The 17,943-nt window shown below is 45.7% G+C and overlaps 1 protein-coding gene and 1 long non-coding RNA gene across 2 annotated transcripts; both read left to right on the forward strand.

Annotated features, from left to right (window-relative positions):
- Positions 1-1,308: 1,308 nt before the first annotated feature.
- Positions 1,309-1,725, forward strand: LOC120850288. The gene is made up of 3 exons (XR_005718102.1): positions 1,309-1,324; positions 1,456-1,538; positions 1,661-1,725. It is a non-coding gene; the product is annotated as an uncharacterized LOC120850288 (long non-coding RNA).
- Positions 1,726-15,013: 13,288 nt separating this feature from the next.
- On the forward strand, positions 15,014-17,219 carry LOC120836213 (piggyBac transposable element-derived protein 3-like). Its single transcript, XM_042291631.1, has 3 exons — positions 15,014-15,044; positions 15,325-15,464; positions 15,526-17,219. Exons 1-3 carry the CDS (start codon positions 15,014-15,016, stop codon positions 17,164-17,166), a joined length of 1,812 nt encoding a protein of 603 aa, XP_042147565.1. The 3' UTR covers positions 17,167-17,219.
- The last annotated feature ends 724 nt before the right edge of the window (positions 17,220-17,943 follow it).

The raw sequence follows: 17,943 nt of genomic DNA on the forward strand, positions 1-17,943 counted from the left end.
TTCTGCAGTGCGAGCTCTCGCTCCACATGCTCCGATCTGGTGTGCGCTAGCCGACTTGACCACCCCCCAAAATCAGTCTCGCTTGCTACGGTAGTGTGGTTTGTGACGTAGGTTCAGCTAGGTTGTGGATTTGTTTTGTTAATATAGTACCAAAGAAAACACTTACCTCAGCAAAGAGTTACAAATAAGAACAATATATTTGTTATGGACCAACGTGGTTTTGAGCTTATTCAGATTGGAGCTTGAAAATGTTGTGGGCCAATGGGACGTTCGAATTAGCTCAAACATTGAAGGTAGGAACGAAGACACTTATTACTCCGCTCTCATCACCCGGTTTGTCTCGTATATGGTTTAGTGCCCCTCAACCGCGTTTTTAAACTTCCACCTGAGACAGCCTTGATTCCATGTCTGTCCATAGGAAACCTATTGTATTTATTTGTAACATTTGACCGGGGCAAGTTTCTCCTTCGAAATTTTTATAAAAGAAATCCACCACCTAGCTGAACATACCGTAGAATACCGTGCATCCGCCCACTCTCCACTAAGTGCCCATTCCCAAATTTGTAATATCTGACAAAGTCTGCGCAGTACGTTGAAATGTAAAATTAATAACCGGAAAAGCGCCCATCTCCCATTTTTTTGCGATTATGTCTAAATATTGAGTGGGCGCTTGCCCGGTATTTTACGATACGTCACAAATTACAGTGCCGCTTCTCGCGAAAATGGGTTAGATTCCCTTTGGTTCTCGCTGTAGAATGTTTAAAAATTGGAAGACTTTATTTGTTTTTCATAGTTGATATGTATCATCAACCTGATTACTTTTTATATGCCATATTTTTAGAGTGGTTCAGTGGGCAGGTTTCATATGTTGCCCTAGTAGTCTTAAAATAGTCTCGTTTTCACCTGTAGCATATGTGACTTGTTGTAATTTGCGGATGATTTCTAAAAGATCCTAGAACACAATACCTGGCCTTGAGGTGTTGGGATCAACGAAAACTGCATTTTCTCAGACAAGCGCAGGTTTCCTCGGAGAGAAGCACAAGATGGGGCGTTGACAAGTCTTCTCTTTTCAACTGACCAAAGCAGTGTTTTACTGGAGCTGAGCTATGGTCTCTTTAAAAGTGGTCTTTGTTTTATTCGTCACAGACATTATTCGCCACATTAGTTTTTTTTTTTTATGCCTCTGTTCTGTAATATCGATTAGTTATAAACTAAAACTGCATTTTCCCTGATAAGCGCAGGCTTCCTCAGATGAAAGCGTAGGCTGGGGTCCTGACAAGTCATTCTTTTTTTAACTGGTCCGGGCATATCGTTTTTATTGAAGGTAAACTATGGTCTTCTCCAAGTGTCTGTTCCTTATTCATCACAGACATTATTCGCTGCACTAGATTTTTCTTCTCTTCTGAAATGTCAATTGGTTTTCAACTAAATCTGAATATTCCCCGGCAATTGCAGGTTTTCTGCACGTAAAGCGCAAGATGGAGCGTGGACAAGTTTTTTGTTGTTTTAATCGTCCAAGGCATGGAGTTTTACTGAAGGTGAGCTATGGTCCTGTTACAAGTGGTCCATGTTTTATTCGTCAGACATTCACTGCATCGGGTTTTGTCTTGCTCCTCTTGTGCAATATCAACTTAAACTCCATTTTTCCTGACAAGCGCAGGTTTCCTCAGACGAGAGCGTAAGCTGGGGTCCGGACAAGCTGTTATTCTTTTTTTTTAAACGGCCCGGGCACGTTGTTTTATTGAAGGTGAGCTATGTTCTTCTTTAAGTGTCTGTGCCTTATTCGTGACAGACATTATTCGCTGCACTAGATTTATCTTCTGAAATGTCAGTTGGTTTTCAACTAAATCAGCATTTTCCCTGGCAATTGCAGGTTTTCTGCACGTAAAGCGCAAGATGGAGCATGGACAAGTTTTTTTGTTTTTTTAATCGTCCAAGGCATGGAGTTTTACTGAAGGTGAGCTATGGTCCCATTATAAGTGGTCTGTGTTTTATTCATCACAGACATTATTAGCCGCATCAGGTTTTATCTCGCTCGTCTTCTGAAATATCAATTGGTTTTCAACTAAAACTGCATTTTCCTGTTAAGCGCAGGTTTCTTCAGATGAAAGCGTAGACTGGGGTCCGAACAAGGTGTTCTTCTTTTAACTGGCCCAGGCACATTGTTTTATTGAAGGTGAGCTATGGTCTCCTACCCGCCTTACTTGTCACAGACATTATTTGCTGCCCTAGATTTTTCTTCTCTTCTGAAATGTCAGTCGGTTTTCAACTAAATCTGCATTTTCCCTGGCAATAGACCCTTTCCGAAATTCAGTCTGGCTACTTTGATCACTATCATCATCTGTGGAACAGCATCTGTGCCATACCAATGGCAGTCTTCTAGTGACTGATAAAGGAAGACGTTGAAGATGATCCTAAGCGGATCTTGCGAGGCCTGTATTCGGGGGGTCAGTACGACGCGACATAGGAATGGAACGCAAGAGCTACGTAAGCGTTTATTTCTAATAACTCAGATTCAGTCACTCTGTGGGCGGCATACAATCGGCTTTAAAGCACACTGGTGTAGGGAATTTTCTCGAGGCATCTGAGTGGGTTGGAGCTTAATTCTGAATGCAAGTTCTTGGTCACCATCGAACTGAACGTGATCGAGAAAGAACTCACACCGAACAATTCCTCGCGTGCCGTTGACTTGCGAAAGCGACGGTGCCGATACAAGTTCATTTCCGCCATTGATATGGCAAAACCTAAACTGCTTTACAAACCACCAGATGGCACTGAATTTCGGAAAGGGTCTATTGCAGGTTTCCTGCACGTAAAGCGCAAGATGGAGCGTAGACAAGTTATTGTTTCATTATTTGCCTGAGGCCCAAGGCACGGTGTTTTACTGGAAGTGAGCTGTGGTCTGTGTTCTATTTGTCACGGACACCTGTATCATATTTCATGCCTCTCTCCTGCAATGTCAATTGGTTTTCAACTAAAACTACATTTTCTGTGATAAGCGCAGGTCTCCTTGGAGGAAAAGACTAGGCGCCGAGATGTGCTGGCCTTCCTTTATGGTTCAGACCAGTTGTTTTCATCAAGGTGAGCTGGTCTCTCTTTGCAGATCGAGCAGGATTATTTGTATTGTGTGCATGTCAGGCTCACCTTGTTTTGTATTGTTTCGACAGCCTTGTGCTTAGCTTATGACTATATACATCTTTCTTTTGCATATGCAGGGAGCATTGAGATAGCCCTACACCTCGGAAGAAGTACCCATAAACGAATTTTAGATATAATAAAGAGCTATTACAATTTCCCTCGTTTTTTGTTGTTTAAATTAAGCTCGAAGAAAACAGCTACAAAGAGCTAAAGAAAAATAATTTACAAACAACCGACCAAACTATTTTGCATTTTCACTGCTGTCTCAATTCTGAACCCTTTCTCAAGGGTGTTTATGTTGTGAGAATTTGCTGCCGATATGATGCCTTAATATGATCCGGCCAGCTTGAGCTGCACTTTCGAAAACCTCCAGGTCGCTCTTGTCTGTTGCAACTCTAGAACAGCAAGAGCAAGCCCCTCCCACAGAGCCCGCCACTCTTTCAACATCAGCAGAGCGGAGGCTGGAGAGCAGGGGAGTGGGGAGGAGAAAACAACCAATCATGGTGCAATGGTGGTTTCCTTCTTTCCACTTACCTATTATTCTTGGCTTGCAACAGATTTTAGCAGCTCACAGCTGTGTCTGCAGGTGCATCATATGAGAAACACTAGCTAGTTGCTGTTTTGCTGCACCCTATCTCACCTATTTTGAAGTTAAAGTTTCTGTGCCAATTATTTTCTCTTCATTTTAGACAAAGCAGCAGAACTGCTCCAAAGTGCATAAATTTACTATTGCATTGCAATCCCCATAGTATATGGCTCACGTTTCCAGGTGCATCAATGACCCTGAAGTTATATTTCAGAATATTGTTGCACAGAAACTTGTGTAAGTGAAAAATATTGGACAGCAGAACATGAGCTACTTCAGTGCCTCAGCTAAAAAGAGATGTAGAAACAAATATTTTGTAAAAAAGAAATGATGAAATGCTTGGCAGCTCTGTTAAGAGGGGTTGCCCATTAAAATGCTAATGTGCCCCCCTATTGTGAAAATATGTGAAAAAAAGATGTCGTCAATGCAACTGTACCCATTTTACCGAAGTGCAAGGTTGCTTGTTAAAATTATGTGCATGCATAATTTTAATGGGCATCCTTATACTTCGGAAGAATGAGTATTGTCATATTAACGACTTTTTTCACATTTTTTCAAAATATGGGGGCACGTTAGATTAATGTTATAATACCCATTTTTTCAGAGTATAAGGATGCTCATTAAAATGATGTGTACACATAAGTTTAACGAGCATCTTCGTATTTTGAAAAAATGGGTATCGTTGCATTAACGTCCCTTTTCACATATTTTCTGAATATGGGGGTGCGTTATTTTAATAAGCATCCCCTCTTAATAGAGCTGCCAAGCATTTTCTCGTTTTTTCTACGAAAGATTTTTTACAGTGTACCTGTCGCGTTCCCCGTCCCCCCCCCCCCCCCCCCTTAAAGTAAACGTAGCAATGCGGGTGTTTTCATCGCGTGGCAAACATTTTGCTCCAGTTAAACTGGAAGCCGAGCATTAGTTACAGAGAATGAGAACTTTTTCAACTGTACAAAAATCGTTAAAGATTTTTTTTTTATTGATAACAGCACTGTTTTTGAATGCTGCCCAGGAACTCTTGCTCGCACCTATATTTTGACTGCTGGAGTGTAACCCGGGGGCTCATTGGAGCCGGTGAGGTATCCAGACGCTGTTATGTACGTACTAATGCGTTGTCATGTACGTAATAATGCGCAATGCATAATAATACGGTGTCATCTACATACTAATGAGTTAGCACGAGTACGTACATGACAGCGAAACGTTGACGCATCCGTCTGCGGAACAAAATATTGGAAAGCGAAGCGCATCGCGTAGGGAGGAGGAGAGTGGTAAAGGACAAGGGCGAGAGGGATGCGACGTCACGGGGTGGAAGCCAACGCGCTCAGGAAACCGGTGGTGAACAGAGTGAAAGCAGCGTCAAGCAGGGGATGCCGCTGCTAATGGAGCATTCACACTGGAAGCGGATCCGCGTTCGCGAAGCGGTCGCGGATGCGGTTTGCGAGCGACCCCGTTCAGACACACCGAGAGGCGGTTGGCGGTTTCTCGGCGATCATGCGTGATCTTGTGATCACGCATGATCACAAGATCACAAAACAGGGTTGCCAAACCCTGTAAAACAGGGTTTGGCAACCCTGTTTTACAATCCAAAATCCACTTTAATTCAAGATCCAAAGCCAAAGTTTTGCTTTTTTGGCACTTGGAATATTTTTCTTTGGGGTGTTCGCGCGCATCACGAGTTCACGCAAGGAAAAAAGAAGCATGGACCCGCCGAACTCGCTTGTGATTCCTTCGACTTCGTCCATAAGCAAAGCCCAGCTAGGCGCGCCTTGCTGACTCAGAACAGGATGCTCCCGACCTTTTCTTCGAAGTGGACCCTTCCCGCATGAATAGCTGACCTTGTTCTCGGGATAGAGGGCCAGTGTTCTCCCTTCGTTGTTCGCTCTTATCATTTTCGAAGTTGTGAGCGGTGGGGTGGACCGTGATGCGAAGGAACGTGTTCGGTGCTAGCCGGTCGTTGCTTCGTTGGTGGCGGACTCTCCTCTCGTCACTCGCTCGTCGATCGAGTCTACAGTTTGTTTGGCATTAATCTCAAATAAACGCCGTATGGATTACCTCTTCATTGTCTGGTACGTACACTTTATTCCTTGTGTGGGTTCCCTTTATTTATTTTATTAGTAGTAAACGTTACAGGTCGAGCTAGCGCAGATACCCTGCCCCCTCCGCGGTAATGCGTTGGCTACGCAATCAAGTTCACGACGTCTCTATCGGTCTTCGTGGTGGTCATGCACGGTGTCAAAAGCTTTCAATAGTTCACACGACTATCCTAGTGGGTAGAAAAGCTGACATTTCGGTCGATCAGGGGCGGGTTCCGATGTTCTACTGGCAGAGATTAACAAGGTAGCGAGCTTGGGCTGTGGCACCCGGAATAATAAACTCTTACCCGAACCAAATCACCGGTGCGAAACCCGCTAAAATTACGAGTCATTTCTTTTCGCGGCGGATTCAAAAGCTAAGACTACATCGCTAGGACTACAGCGCCTTGGGACGCCTCACCAGCGGCAGGTGCCATCTTGTTTCGAAAGTCACTGACGTCACGTCAGCGTCGCGTTGTGATTGGTTGCCGCTTTGCGGTTCGTGAAAGCGGTTGGGAGAAATCGGTCTCGAAGCGGTTGGCAAAAATGCGGTCCAACCGCTCGATCCTAGCCGCTTTGCGGTTGAGAACGCGCGGATCCGCTTCGCGAACGCGGATCCGCTTTCAGTGTGAACGCGCCATAAGCGTGCAAGGTGGGCGAACGAGACAGAGGAGTGGAAGCAGCGCCTAGCTCGGCTTTTTGAAATCCGGCGCAAGAAGCGGCAAGCCAACGCCGGTCTGCGTGCGACACAGGCATGGGGCGAAGCGGGCTAGGCGAGCCCGCTTCTCCGGAATAGAATAAAGTAAGATTCAGTGTTGGATCCTTAGGCAATGCGTTAGCATTACCCTTGAGAAACGCCACACACGTCCCCCTGTGGGAAACGCTAACACTGACCCCCGTAACAAAGCCAAAAAGAGGCAGCAAAACTAGAGGAAGTAAAATAAAAATCCAAAAGCGAAAGACAAAACAGAAAAGTGAAAGGGTCAGCGTTAGCGTTTCTTAAAGGGGGTCGTGTGTGGCGTTTTCCAAGGGTCATGCTAACGCATTCCATAGGAATCCATCAAAGGGTCCCACTAAGGTGCTGTAGTCACAGCCAGGACGAGAGCACAGAAGGAGGGGGCCTTTCAGTTGTCCTCCTTCCAGCCCGAGCTTCCCACCCTCTTTAGTATCACGTGAACTTCAAGCGTGCACGCGCAGCCACGCCACGACGGAGGGCAGCTAGTGTGCGCGGGAGGACGGGCATCTAGACGAGATGCCGTTCAGTCCTCAGTCTGCCCGTGACTATAGCAGGTGGAAGGGCCAGGTTGTGTATAATACAAACATAATAATGACAGGAGCCGGGGAAAAACGGGAGGGACAAACAAAATGCTACAATTTGTCCGTCCCGTTTTTTCCCCGCTCCTGGGTTACCACGTCAGTATTAAACTAGCTCGCCTGCACACTTGCTTTAAATTCAAGATAATGATGTCAGCGTTTTTTTTTCATTTCTGACAGCCCCGGCCTGCCTCACCTATTGGTGCCGGGATCCCTCAGTAAAGTCGGGTAACTTGCGTCACCGGTGGGCTCCTACTACGATAAGTGGTGCGGACAATGTCCTGAATTCAAATCAGTGCAAACCGACTGGGCAGTTTACACGGAGTTCAGCGCTTCAGCAGCAGCCTCTCTTGACGATCAAAACATGAAGTACACTTAATACGTAAGTTTCGTCAGTGGATATTTAACGCCTTACAGGTGACTCCTTGCCAAGTGGTGCACAGAGCTCTTTCGGAGAGCCCTGTCAGTCCAAGTAAGCGCACCTGGCGTCGGGCATGGCTGCATCGCCATTTATATATGATAACCTTGGAAGGAAATATATGTATGAATAAAAACATGTTATTTAATAAACGTATCAGTCGTTTATGTGTCTCTGGCTCTGACACGAATAAAAAAGAGGTTGTAGTAGTTAATCCGAAAGGGTAAATTACTATGTGTAGAAATTTAGATGAAGTGATGTACCCAAAGTCCCTCATGTAGCAGTGCAGGTGGAATAATCAAGGTTTGCTAACCGAGATTTTTCATCATCACTGCCCCTACGTGCCAATTTTAAATACACTGGATGTTTTGTTTTAAGCCTTAAGGATTCGATCACTTAAAGGCTGCACGAAACCTCTCTGTCTGTGCAGGTGAGTTACATGGCCAGGGTGCATGATATGGGTTGTGTGTGTGTGTGTGTGTGTGGGGGGGGGGGGGGGGGGGGTAGGGAATCGTCACACTAAGTCGGGTAGTTAACTAAGTCTTGTGAACTCACTTTTTTAATTTGTGAAAATAAACAGTTTGTTTTAAATAGATAGTTTTTGAACGTCATCCAAAACCACCATAACGGTATATTAAGCAAAAACATTTGGAGCATGGGGAAAGCGCGGTGGTTAATATAAAGCTCCCGGCTTTATAAAAAATGGATACGCTAAAAGTAGAGTGCTAGTATGCTCAAGGTATATTTTAGTGCAGCAGCCTACTGAGGTCATACTTTAATGTACTTGTAGACAATACTCAAAGTTCAAAGATGTCGACAGTATCCAGATCATTACGAGCAAGCAGTCGCTTACCTGATCCTTAGAACCTCACCCATCACTGGTTGTCCCGTAAAAGATGACGCAATATTTGGAAAGAAGAAATTGATAACACGATTTTGTTCCTTGCTCCCGAAGGCGTTTTATCAAAGTATGACTTAGCTCATAATTTTCTTGTGGGAGAAAGTGGGGCAACCTACTTTTTCGGCCGAATGTCTACCCTTGTCTAGAGGGCTGCCGTAAGGAATCGAGTCTAATGGATTAGAGATAGGCAAAGTTGCTAAAGCGCCCCTCGCCACCGAACCAGAACCGCCTATACAAGAGGTGGTATTGGTCGAGCTTCTAAGTCACCTACCCCTGTGAGCCCGTATTTGACAGGAGTTCTGCGTCAGCATTAGTCCTGGACTCGTTTCCTCGCCGAGGGAGCACCACACACTAAAAAAAAAGGAGTAGTACTTGCTCCTTTAAAGGAGGAACTTCTGTGTATCATATTTTGTTCTGCAAAAGGAGGGAATTTCCTCCTACAAAAGGAGAGGAAATTTCCACCCCTAAAAGGGAGGAAAGTTGCCACCTAATTTTGCTCGTGGAGAAAACGTTCCTCCCCTAAGAAGGAAGGAAATCGCCAGCTTTTTTCACCCAAGGGAGGAAACTTTCTCCACTCGTGTAATTCATGAAGCTTCCACCAGATGCGCCCAAAACAGAAAAAAAAGTGTTGGTGAAGCGCCAATTTGTTTTTCAATGTACCCGACACCTGAACGCTACATGGTAAATACGCATACAACACCGAACCGACAGAATACTCGAAACACAAGCAAAACACCCTACAACAACACTGCAGCCGACACCGCGACCCCGACCAGGTACGCTGAATTCGCGCTCTCTCTATATATGGCAGTCTTATTTTTGAATCCGACTTGGCCGGTGACTGCCATCATTTGTCACGTAAACACGGAGAGACGGAGCAAATATTACTCGTACTCGATACATTATTTCAATTGTCTCTTGGAATAGCCCCCATGTCTTAATTCAACACCCTGATCAATGCAAATGTAGATTATTTGGCTAATTAGCTAAAATTTAATAATTATCTTTTTAATAAGTTCGAAGAATCACGTTGGCAATGCAGTGTTCAAATGTAGTACACTGGTGCTGAAATTTGCATCCAAGCTATTGCTTAATTGGAGTGTTCAGTGCCAGTGTAATCTATTTTCAGTTTTGGTGGGGTTGTTAATTGTTGCGCAAGTATTTCAATGATTTTTTTCAAACAAAATATTACTGGCTTTAACAAGACTCGTTGCAACAGCAGAGAACATGTATTGGGTCATGCTTTGTCACCCGTATTAGAGAAATTTAATATTGCTTTAATTTTCTAACCTGGAGCGTTTTTCCTATAAAAAGTAAGTGCCAGGAGTGATAAGGACCCACAAAACCATGACTTTGATATCGCAGCAGACAACTAAAATGAAACTGTCTTTGGTGATATAATCCAACCACCTGAAAACATCACGTTGCCCAAGTCAGAAAGTTAAAAAACCCGTGTTGAGAGTTTTAGATCGTTCAGTCACCTCCGCAACTCTATAAGCAATCCGTAATGGGTATGGCCTCCGCTACATATACCGTAGCGGAGCCGTGTTTTCATGTTTTAGAAAACGTTTGTACCCCGTTGCAGAATCTAGTATTACGAGAGTTAACGTAATGCACCTATTTCGGACACTAAAGCTAAAATAAAAGTTTGTACAGCAATTGTTAGTAATCTTCTATTCATGTCGCTATCTAAATAGAACGTTAATTTATTATCGAGTAAGCTTATGTTCATCCTTGCTTCTTTTAAAAGTGCGCCCATTATATTTGCGACGAGTAGACTTGAGACCCACGTTGTTGACGCCGGTCGGCTTGCACTCTTAGAAAAAAGGGTATGGATAGTCCTCCCTTAGGAGAGGAACGGTCTTGTAACCTATGTTCCTTTAGAAAGGGAGAAACTTTCGTCCCTGAAGCAGGGGAGCAAAGTTCCTCCGTCGCTTGCATCTCAATATGGCGGCCCCGAATCGAGCAAATCGAGCCCAATAAGGCTTGACGAGGACGCTACGTCTCTTGTACGGGACGACAGGAGCGGCAAATAAAAGCATAACACGAGCTTTCCGCAAACTGTGTTTATTTCCGAAGCCAGATTCCGGCTACAGGCGTTTCGAAAGCAGTTAATCAGTCTTCTAGTCGACAGCACTGCGATGTTAAACTGGAGGCAACCTATACCCAGTTACTTCGCGCACTTTGCGTCTTACCTTAGGTGTTCTTCGAGTCACAATTCCTTCGTCAACCGCACATCACGGAGAAGGGCAAACTCAATCCGCGAACCAAAAACCGCTTTCGAAAGAACAAACTCGAAGCCACTGTTTATCGCGTAGCGTGAAAGGTTGAATCGCTAGCCACCAGATGGCGGGGTCGGCGGGGTCGCGGGGTCAAGCAGAGTAATTGCAAGTAGCTCGGCTAGGTGGCGCTAGGTACCGCCCCATTCATGTTCTACAAAAAATAATTTGCTCTTCCCAGGCCACTACTGCGCTTCAGAGCCGCTCTCCGGCGCTTGGGGATCCTCTACTATACACACATTAAGCTTATTACAAGCATCAGGTGAACATACATTGAGCCATTGCATTGAGCACATACACGGCACACACAAATATCAATACAACACTAACCCGAACACTACACCCGTGCTCTGCGTTTCCGTCTTTTATACTGGTTGTTTTGAACGTACGAAACTTTTCGGTGACTCCCTAAGCAATAACATATATTCCCAGCATGTTGATTTTTTTCCTGCAATGCCATACCCCTGAGAGTATTTTAAATGGCCCAGGGGATGAATCTCTTATTAAAAAGTAAACGCTCGATCATGCCGTAATTATTTGAAAGCCAATAAATCAAGCCGCCCCAATGCGGTTCGAAGCCATGAGTTTGTTTCCCCACACGGCACGTCGTAGCCTGTATTTCTATTGGTTTTTCTATTTGTGCTGTTCGCGCAAAGCTGCATTTGCCGTCTTAAATTAATCTCTGTAGAGCGGATATTCACTCAGCTGGAAGTGATGCTTCACGGGCTGAGAAATCGCTTTTCGATCAACTTGAATGCAGTCAAAGCTGCGACTAGCGGCAGGTACGGAGCTACGCCGTGGCGAGCAAAACTTCTAGCGCTCATCCCAGCGCGCCACTTGGAGGGCAGTTTCTCCAGGAACCGTAGTATATTTAAACAGCAAAATAAAATAGCTTTTTTTTCCGATTTTACCTACTATTGTTTTTTAATGCTAAATTAAACACAGTAAATATACGTACTTTCCGTCACGATTTCGTACTGTTGTCCTTTCCCCAGAGCGCAATCGCTGTCGGGGACGAGACAACCGACAGTCACATTGGCCACTGTACGATAGGAGCTTACCGTTCAGACCAGCGTTCCAACATGACTATCCGCACGTTGATCGATTGCACGTAATCCCTCAAATGGTATTAAACTTTTTAATGTAAAGCGGAATGTCAACCTGCGACACCCCGCCCCCTCCGATCACGGCCTGACCAGCGGCATCAATGCCCGACAGTTTACGATCTCACCTCCTTGTTACACCACTGATACGCGAACACACGGTCACATCGGCGATAATTCCAGTCTTCTGTTCACAACCCACGACACTGCCATCACGATGTTGCAGCTATGTTGTTGACACGCACAAATACAGAACCACGTTGAACGCCGGTTGCACTCGGCATCGGAAAACAGAACCGAACTCAGCACGGAAGGCACCCAGGCAGCCGGCAGCAAAACCTGCCTGCCTTGGACGCAGTTCCTGCGGTTTCCATAATGTCGAAAACGTCGACACAGTTCCGCGTGGTTTCGCTACTGGTTTCGCTACAATCCGGAGACGGCCATCTCCCAGTGTACGTGGCGCTTGGCACTGCTCCGGAACTTCGCTGTTTCTAGCGGCTTCGTTTGCTCGTTTGATAAAATTAGTGATGAAAACGTCAATGCAACCGAAATGTTCTGCACATTTAGACTAGAAGACGGAATTGCAGGCGGCCTTCGCTGCCACTGAAGCTCAATCAACTCAACAGCTCTTTATTAAACAACGTGCGCGGCCTGCTCGAAAAACGAAACCGAAAGAAGAGTCGGGAGGGCGAAAGCTTTCTCCCGTCTTCCTGGAGAAGAGAAAAACGTTTCGTTCCTCCCCTTTTCTCGTGTCCGCTTGGGGGCGCGTCAGTAGAAGGGAGGAAGACGCGCCGTTGCTACTTTTTTCCTCCATTTTTTCTTAGAGTGTGGTCCTGTACAACAGCCGCGCTCATTTCGTAGCACGAGAGGAACCGCGCGATAATGGACTATGTCGGCCGCATGAAAGAAAAGAAGAGTGTGACGGGGTTTTTGCTTCGCTTCATTATTATTATTATTATTATTATTATTATTATTATTTTGCGAGGGCGTTATTTGATATATAGCACACAGTAGCAGCAGATGCCGCATAAACTAAAAGAGCGGCGGTGAACCGTCCGCTGAGGTTAATCATCCGTTCCTTCGAAACCGCGGATCCGGCCTCCCTCCCCCACTTCACCCCGCAACCAGAATGGAATGTCTGTACTACCCTTTCTTCCAAGTGGACTCTTCCCGAATTAATAGTTGACCTTGTTTCCCAGATCTGTTGCTTCGTTCCTTCGCCGAATCGTTATTTCAGTGTCATTTCTTCTGCGGGGCTATGGTTTTGAAAAAAAAAAAAAAAAAACGCGTGTTCCCGCGTGCCGGTTGTGGTCCCGATGTTGACGGACTACAGAGTGTGTCGGACGCAGTCGCTCGCCACAACGCAGTGCTCGTTCCTATCGACTGGATATGCTGTTCTGTTTAAACAGAACTGAAATAAACGCCGCACGGAATACCTTGCGCTGTATGGTACGTACGCTTTATTTAAAGAGTATATGTTTCTCGCGGAGGTGACGGAGCTAGGAACGTTTCGAAATGTCGACTCAAATAAAACGACAATCACGCAAAAAAAAGAAAGAAAAAACAAAATTATGATGATTTGTTTCTTGTGCCCTACTTGTTATTAAAGATAAAACAAATAGGCAGGCGAGCTGGTATAAGGATAGATAGACATAGTTTTCTGTCTGTCCGTCCTTTTTTTGTTCCTTCCCTCCAGGCTTACTAGAGAGTTTTAGAATAGGGGCCCCCAAAGTTTGGGGGCCCCAAAGAAATAGGGGATCACCACGGCGCATGCGCAGAACCCAAACTAGGTTTGGGGCTTTGGGTTGGCGCTTGGGCCCTTGGGGCCGGGTTGCGTCGGCAAACATGGCTGCGCCCTTTCCGCTCGCTTCGGAGCAAATTCGTCATGGTCGCTGCAGTATTAGCCCTTTTCAATGCCAATAAATAGTGCAACCGGCTTTCGCTTTGCTTTATCTCGCCCAAGCCACAAAGAATGAGCGGTGGGCTCGCCCCATTTTAAAAATCGTCCCCGATTCTGTCCGTTTCTAAGCCTAAACATACGCGGTAACCGTTGACATGGCAACGTATTGCTACTCTGTGGCTCCGAGTAGATTTCGTTCGTGGCACGATACCTGCATCTTGAAAACAAGTATTTCAAGGCTTCACAGTCGCTCCAGCTCAAGTCTAAATTGTGCAGCTGCTCGCAGAGTATGCGCGCTCGCGTTCGTCTCAGTCTCGGCATAGTTGAAGGCCAAAATCTTTGGCTGCATATGTTCAAAGCGCACACGAACGCCCAAAAAATTCGAGAACAAGCCATACCTAAAACAGCGCGCAAGCAAAAAAAAAAAAAATAGAAAAAAAAAAAAAAAAAATTAGTCGTTTATACAGCAGGAGTTTAGTCTGCCAGAACATGGCGACACTGTTACCCACTGTAGATGAGCAATTTAGCCAGTGCGGTACAATCGCTAGCCTGGGGTCTTTAACGCGTGCACCACGCAATAGTGATACACGACCGCACGCCGGTACGGTGGTCATCCAGATCGAAACGGGCAAGGGTGGGGATTGAACATAGAATCTCTGGGTTCTACAGCGCGAGCTTTCGCTCCACGCGCGTCGAGCTGGGTGTGCGCTTTAGCCCACTCGGCCACCGATCCCCCGAAAAGAGAACACAGGAAAGAGCGCTGACTCCCAACTTATGTATTGTGAAAGAAAGAGAAAGAGGAAGCTTCAGACATGAAGCCCCGCGCGGACCCATAAGGTATAAAGAAGAAAGAATAAAAACATATAAATTACTAAGTTGCAGTAGAAAAGGAGAAAACTGACATTATAAGGTCACGACGAAAAAGGAGGAGAAAAAAGAAGAAAGAAAAACAACAACGTGGGTAAACGTGGGGTTCATGTCTAAAGCTTCCTCTTTCTCTTTCTTTCACAATACATAAGTTGGGAGCCAGCGCCCCTTCCTGTGTTTTGCTATCTTGCTCCTGTGCTTGTGCGCTGTATTAGGTATGTCTTCTAAGTACCAGCTAGCTCAACTCTCTATCCCCTTCGGGCGCCACATCCACAAATGTGCACGCCACGTTTACGCGCCAATCTAAAATAGTACACGGAAGAGAAATTGCCTTTGAAGCGCACCGTTTACATTTGTGGACGCTGCTCTCTCTGGACCTGTGGCGCTATCACGGGAAATCTCGGCGAAACGTTTTAGAAACCTCGTGGAAGGATGGACGCCTCGACGTTCTATGGCGGAACGAGTAAGTGGCTCTCTTTTCTTGAAGTTTTCATTGATAATGCAGCATGTCTTGCAAAAATGAAAAAATAGCTGCATGTACTTAAGGATACACTAGATGCGATATGACGATTGCAGTTATCGCAGTCGAAGTACAAAATACTGAACAGGACTGTTGTAGTTTCGCGTCCCCATTAGTTGACATCGCGCCTGAAGGCAGTCTTTCGCACAAAGGTTCTTTGGGAGTAGGGGATTACTTTCCTAGCGAAACACGTCTAACATAAATTGCCTGTGATTTCCTACAGATATCCAGAATCACGCAGCTGCGAGAAGGAAATTGGATGATGAGACGGCTGAAGAGCTGCTGGAAAAAATTGCAAATGGAGATATTTCGGACGGGGATTTTTCTGATGATGAATCCGCCGAAGCTGACCTGGAAAGCACAGTAAGTGCAAGTTTATTTTTAGCTTTTTTTGTTAAATTAAGTAAAAACGTATTTATTGCAGGACGCTAATGCCGGGAGCAGCGAATTAACGAGCACTTCAGGAACTCCAGGAAGCTCGCAGGCTGTCCATGTGCAGCCGAAAGACCGCATCGCATCAAAGAAGTTTTCTGTGAAATGGGAAGCGAAAGAATTTTCTCCCACTGACACTGCTTGTTGCTATCGACTGCAAGGAGGCTCAGTGCCGCAGGAGCCACTGGTGTATTTTAGCCGGTATTTTTCACCTCAGATCTTTCGAGATTTTGCTAAATTTACAAGCATGTATGCGCTTCAGAGAGATGGCACTGAACTTGGAACCACCGAAGAAGAAATCAAGGTTTTCTTTGGAATGCTCATGCTCATGGGGGTTTTGAAATTCCCAAGAGTGCGGATGTACTGGACTACTGCCACAAGAATTCCGGCAATTGCTGAGGCAATGAGTGCGAAAAGGTACTTCAAGGTCAGAGCCGCCTTACGCATTTCGGAGTCTAATGCTCCGCGAGATCCAAACAGCCAGGACAAGTTTTGGAAGGTTCGTCCGGTCATTGAAGCAGTCAGGCAGCGATGCTTGCTGCTGCAGCCTCTCGAGCATAACAGCGTGGACGAACAGATGATTGCATTTACGGGTCGCGTTGCAGCGAAGCAGTTCGTCAAGGGAAAACCCAACCCAGAAGGGGTCAAGGTGTTTGTCCGCTGCAGTTCCGACGGCCTCGCACATGACTATGAGCTATACCAAGGCAAAGGCACTGGAGTGAGCGCGCAGCATTCCCACCTCGGACTTGGTGGCTCCGTTGTGATGCGACTTGTCCAGACAATGCCGCAAGGACAAAATCTAAAGTGCTTTATGGACAACTACTTCTCATCAGTGAAGCTTTTTCTTGAACTGATGGAGATAGGTATCTTGGCGAGCGGCACGATTAGAGCAAACCGCTTGCTTGGATGCCAGCTGAAGACCGAAAAACAGATGAAGACAGAAGGCAGAGGATGCACTGATCACAAAGTTTCTAAAGAAGGAGACATCGTGCTGGTCCGTTGGCAAGACAATGGCGTGGTCAATATGGCCTCAACGCATGTGGGAACCGGAAACACCGGCAAGGTGAAGAGGTGGAGCGAGTCCAGAAAAACGCACATCGACATAGACTGCCCTGATGTAATTCTTCAGTACAACAAGTACATGGGAGGAGTCGACAAACTTGACTTCGTGATGTCGTTCTACCCCATGCGGACGAAAACGAAGAAATGGACCGTAAGAGTAATATCTCACTTCGCCTCTTTCTCTTTGGCAAACAGTTGGCTAGAGTATGTAAGAGACGCAGATAAGGAAAAGCTGCTCAAAAAGAACACTATGGACATGCTGGCATTCCAGACAGATGTCGCCCATAGCCTAATAACATGCAACAACACGGCCCAAAAGAAGCGCGGTCGGCCAAGCAATGAAAGTCCCCAGCCGGTGGCAAAGAAGGCTCACAATGCCGAGCCACTACCCACGAACACAGTTCGGTATGACGGCTGCTATCACTGGCCAGAACATGTCAGCATGCCATTTGCCCAACGGTGCAGACGAGAAGACTGCAGCTCAAAAAGCCGAATTCGCTGCAAGAAGTGCGGCATTTTCCTTTGTTTGTCGGCGCAGAAGAACTGTTTCTTCCTGTTTCATACGAATTAGGCTGGCAGATCTGGGGGTCGAGATTTCTAGATGAAACACCCTTCTCTTTTATTTCTCTCACAAGAATGTGTCAAGAAAATGTGTATTAAGCCGTTTGAAATATCTTAAAAAATTTTCCTACTTGGACCGCGCGCAATGTGCACAATTGTGGACGCAATAAAAAACATAAAAAAACGAGAAAAAAAATTCTTTTGACACTACATTTAGTTTTCATGTATTTTTTTGCTTTTATAAATAAGCTCAAATTATCTTTCCAGTAAAAATTGTTAATTCGCGCCTGAAGGGGCCATGTTACTACGAGAACAAGCGCCAAATTAGAGCGCTACGGATTGGATTGTTTCGGCTACACCCGAAGCGGGGTGGCCGAACAAGTCGAGGCCGATTCAAGGCCAGAAGAAAATGGCGGAAGAGAAGGCTCCCGCGCGCGTTCGCTTCTTGATCGACGATGACATTTATGTGCTACGCGAAGTGTATGCCACTAACCCATTTCAGGATTCCAGGAGATGGACTTCAATTGCCGAAAGGGTCTCCGATGCAATCGGAAGAAATTTCCCCACGCGGGCCATCCGCGACCGGGTCGACCTGCTGCTGGCACAGTTTAATACGAAGCACAGATTTCCCGGTGACTTTTCGTAACGTAAAAAAAAAAAAATTAAAATAAAATGGGTCCGAGTCAACGAGTTTTCAGCCACGGCGTAGCAATACGTCACCATGTCAACAGTTACGACGTATGTTTAGGCTTAGGAACGGCCAGGATCGGGTACGTTCTTTAAGATG

Source organism: Ixodes scapularis, unplaced genomic scaffold (assembly GCF_016920785.2).
Source record: "Ixodes scapularis isolate PalLabHiFi unplaced genomic scaffold, ASM1692078v2 PGA_scaffold2__306_contigs__length_199485367, whole genome shotgun sequence".
Classification (NCBI taxonomy): domain Eukaryota; kingdom Metazoa; phylum Arthropoda; class Arachnida; order Ixodida; family Ixodidae; genus Ixodes; species Ixodes scapularis.

What these genes read in the sequence shown, in the direction of transcription:
- LOC120836213 (XM_042291631.1), top strand. Translation starts at nt 15,014, where the DNA reads ATGGACGCCTCGACGTTCTATGGCGGAACGA. An exon ending in GACGTTCTATGGCGGAACGA is followed by an intron (nt 15,045 to 15,324) that starts GTAAGTGGCTCT and finishes GATTTCCTACAG; the next exon opens with ATATCCAGAATCACGCAGCT. An exon ending in AAGCTGACCTGGAAAGCACA is followed by an intron (nt 15,465 to 15,525) that starts GTAAGTGCAAGT and finishes TATTTATTGCAG; the next exon opens with GACGCTAATGCCGGGAGCAG.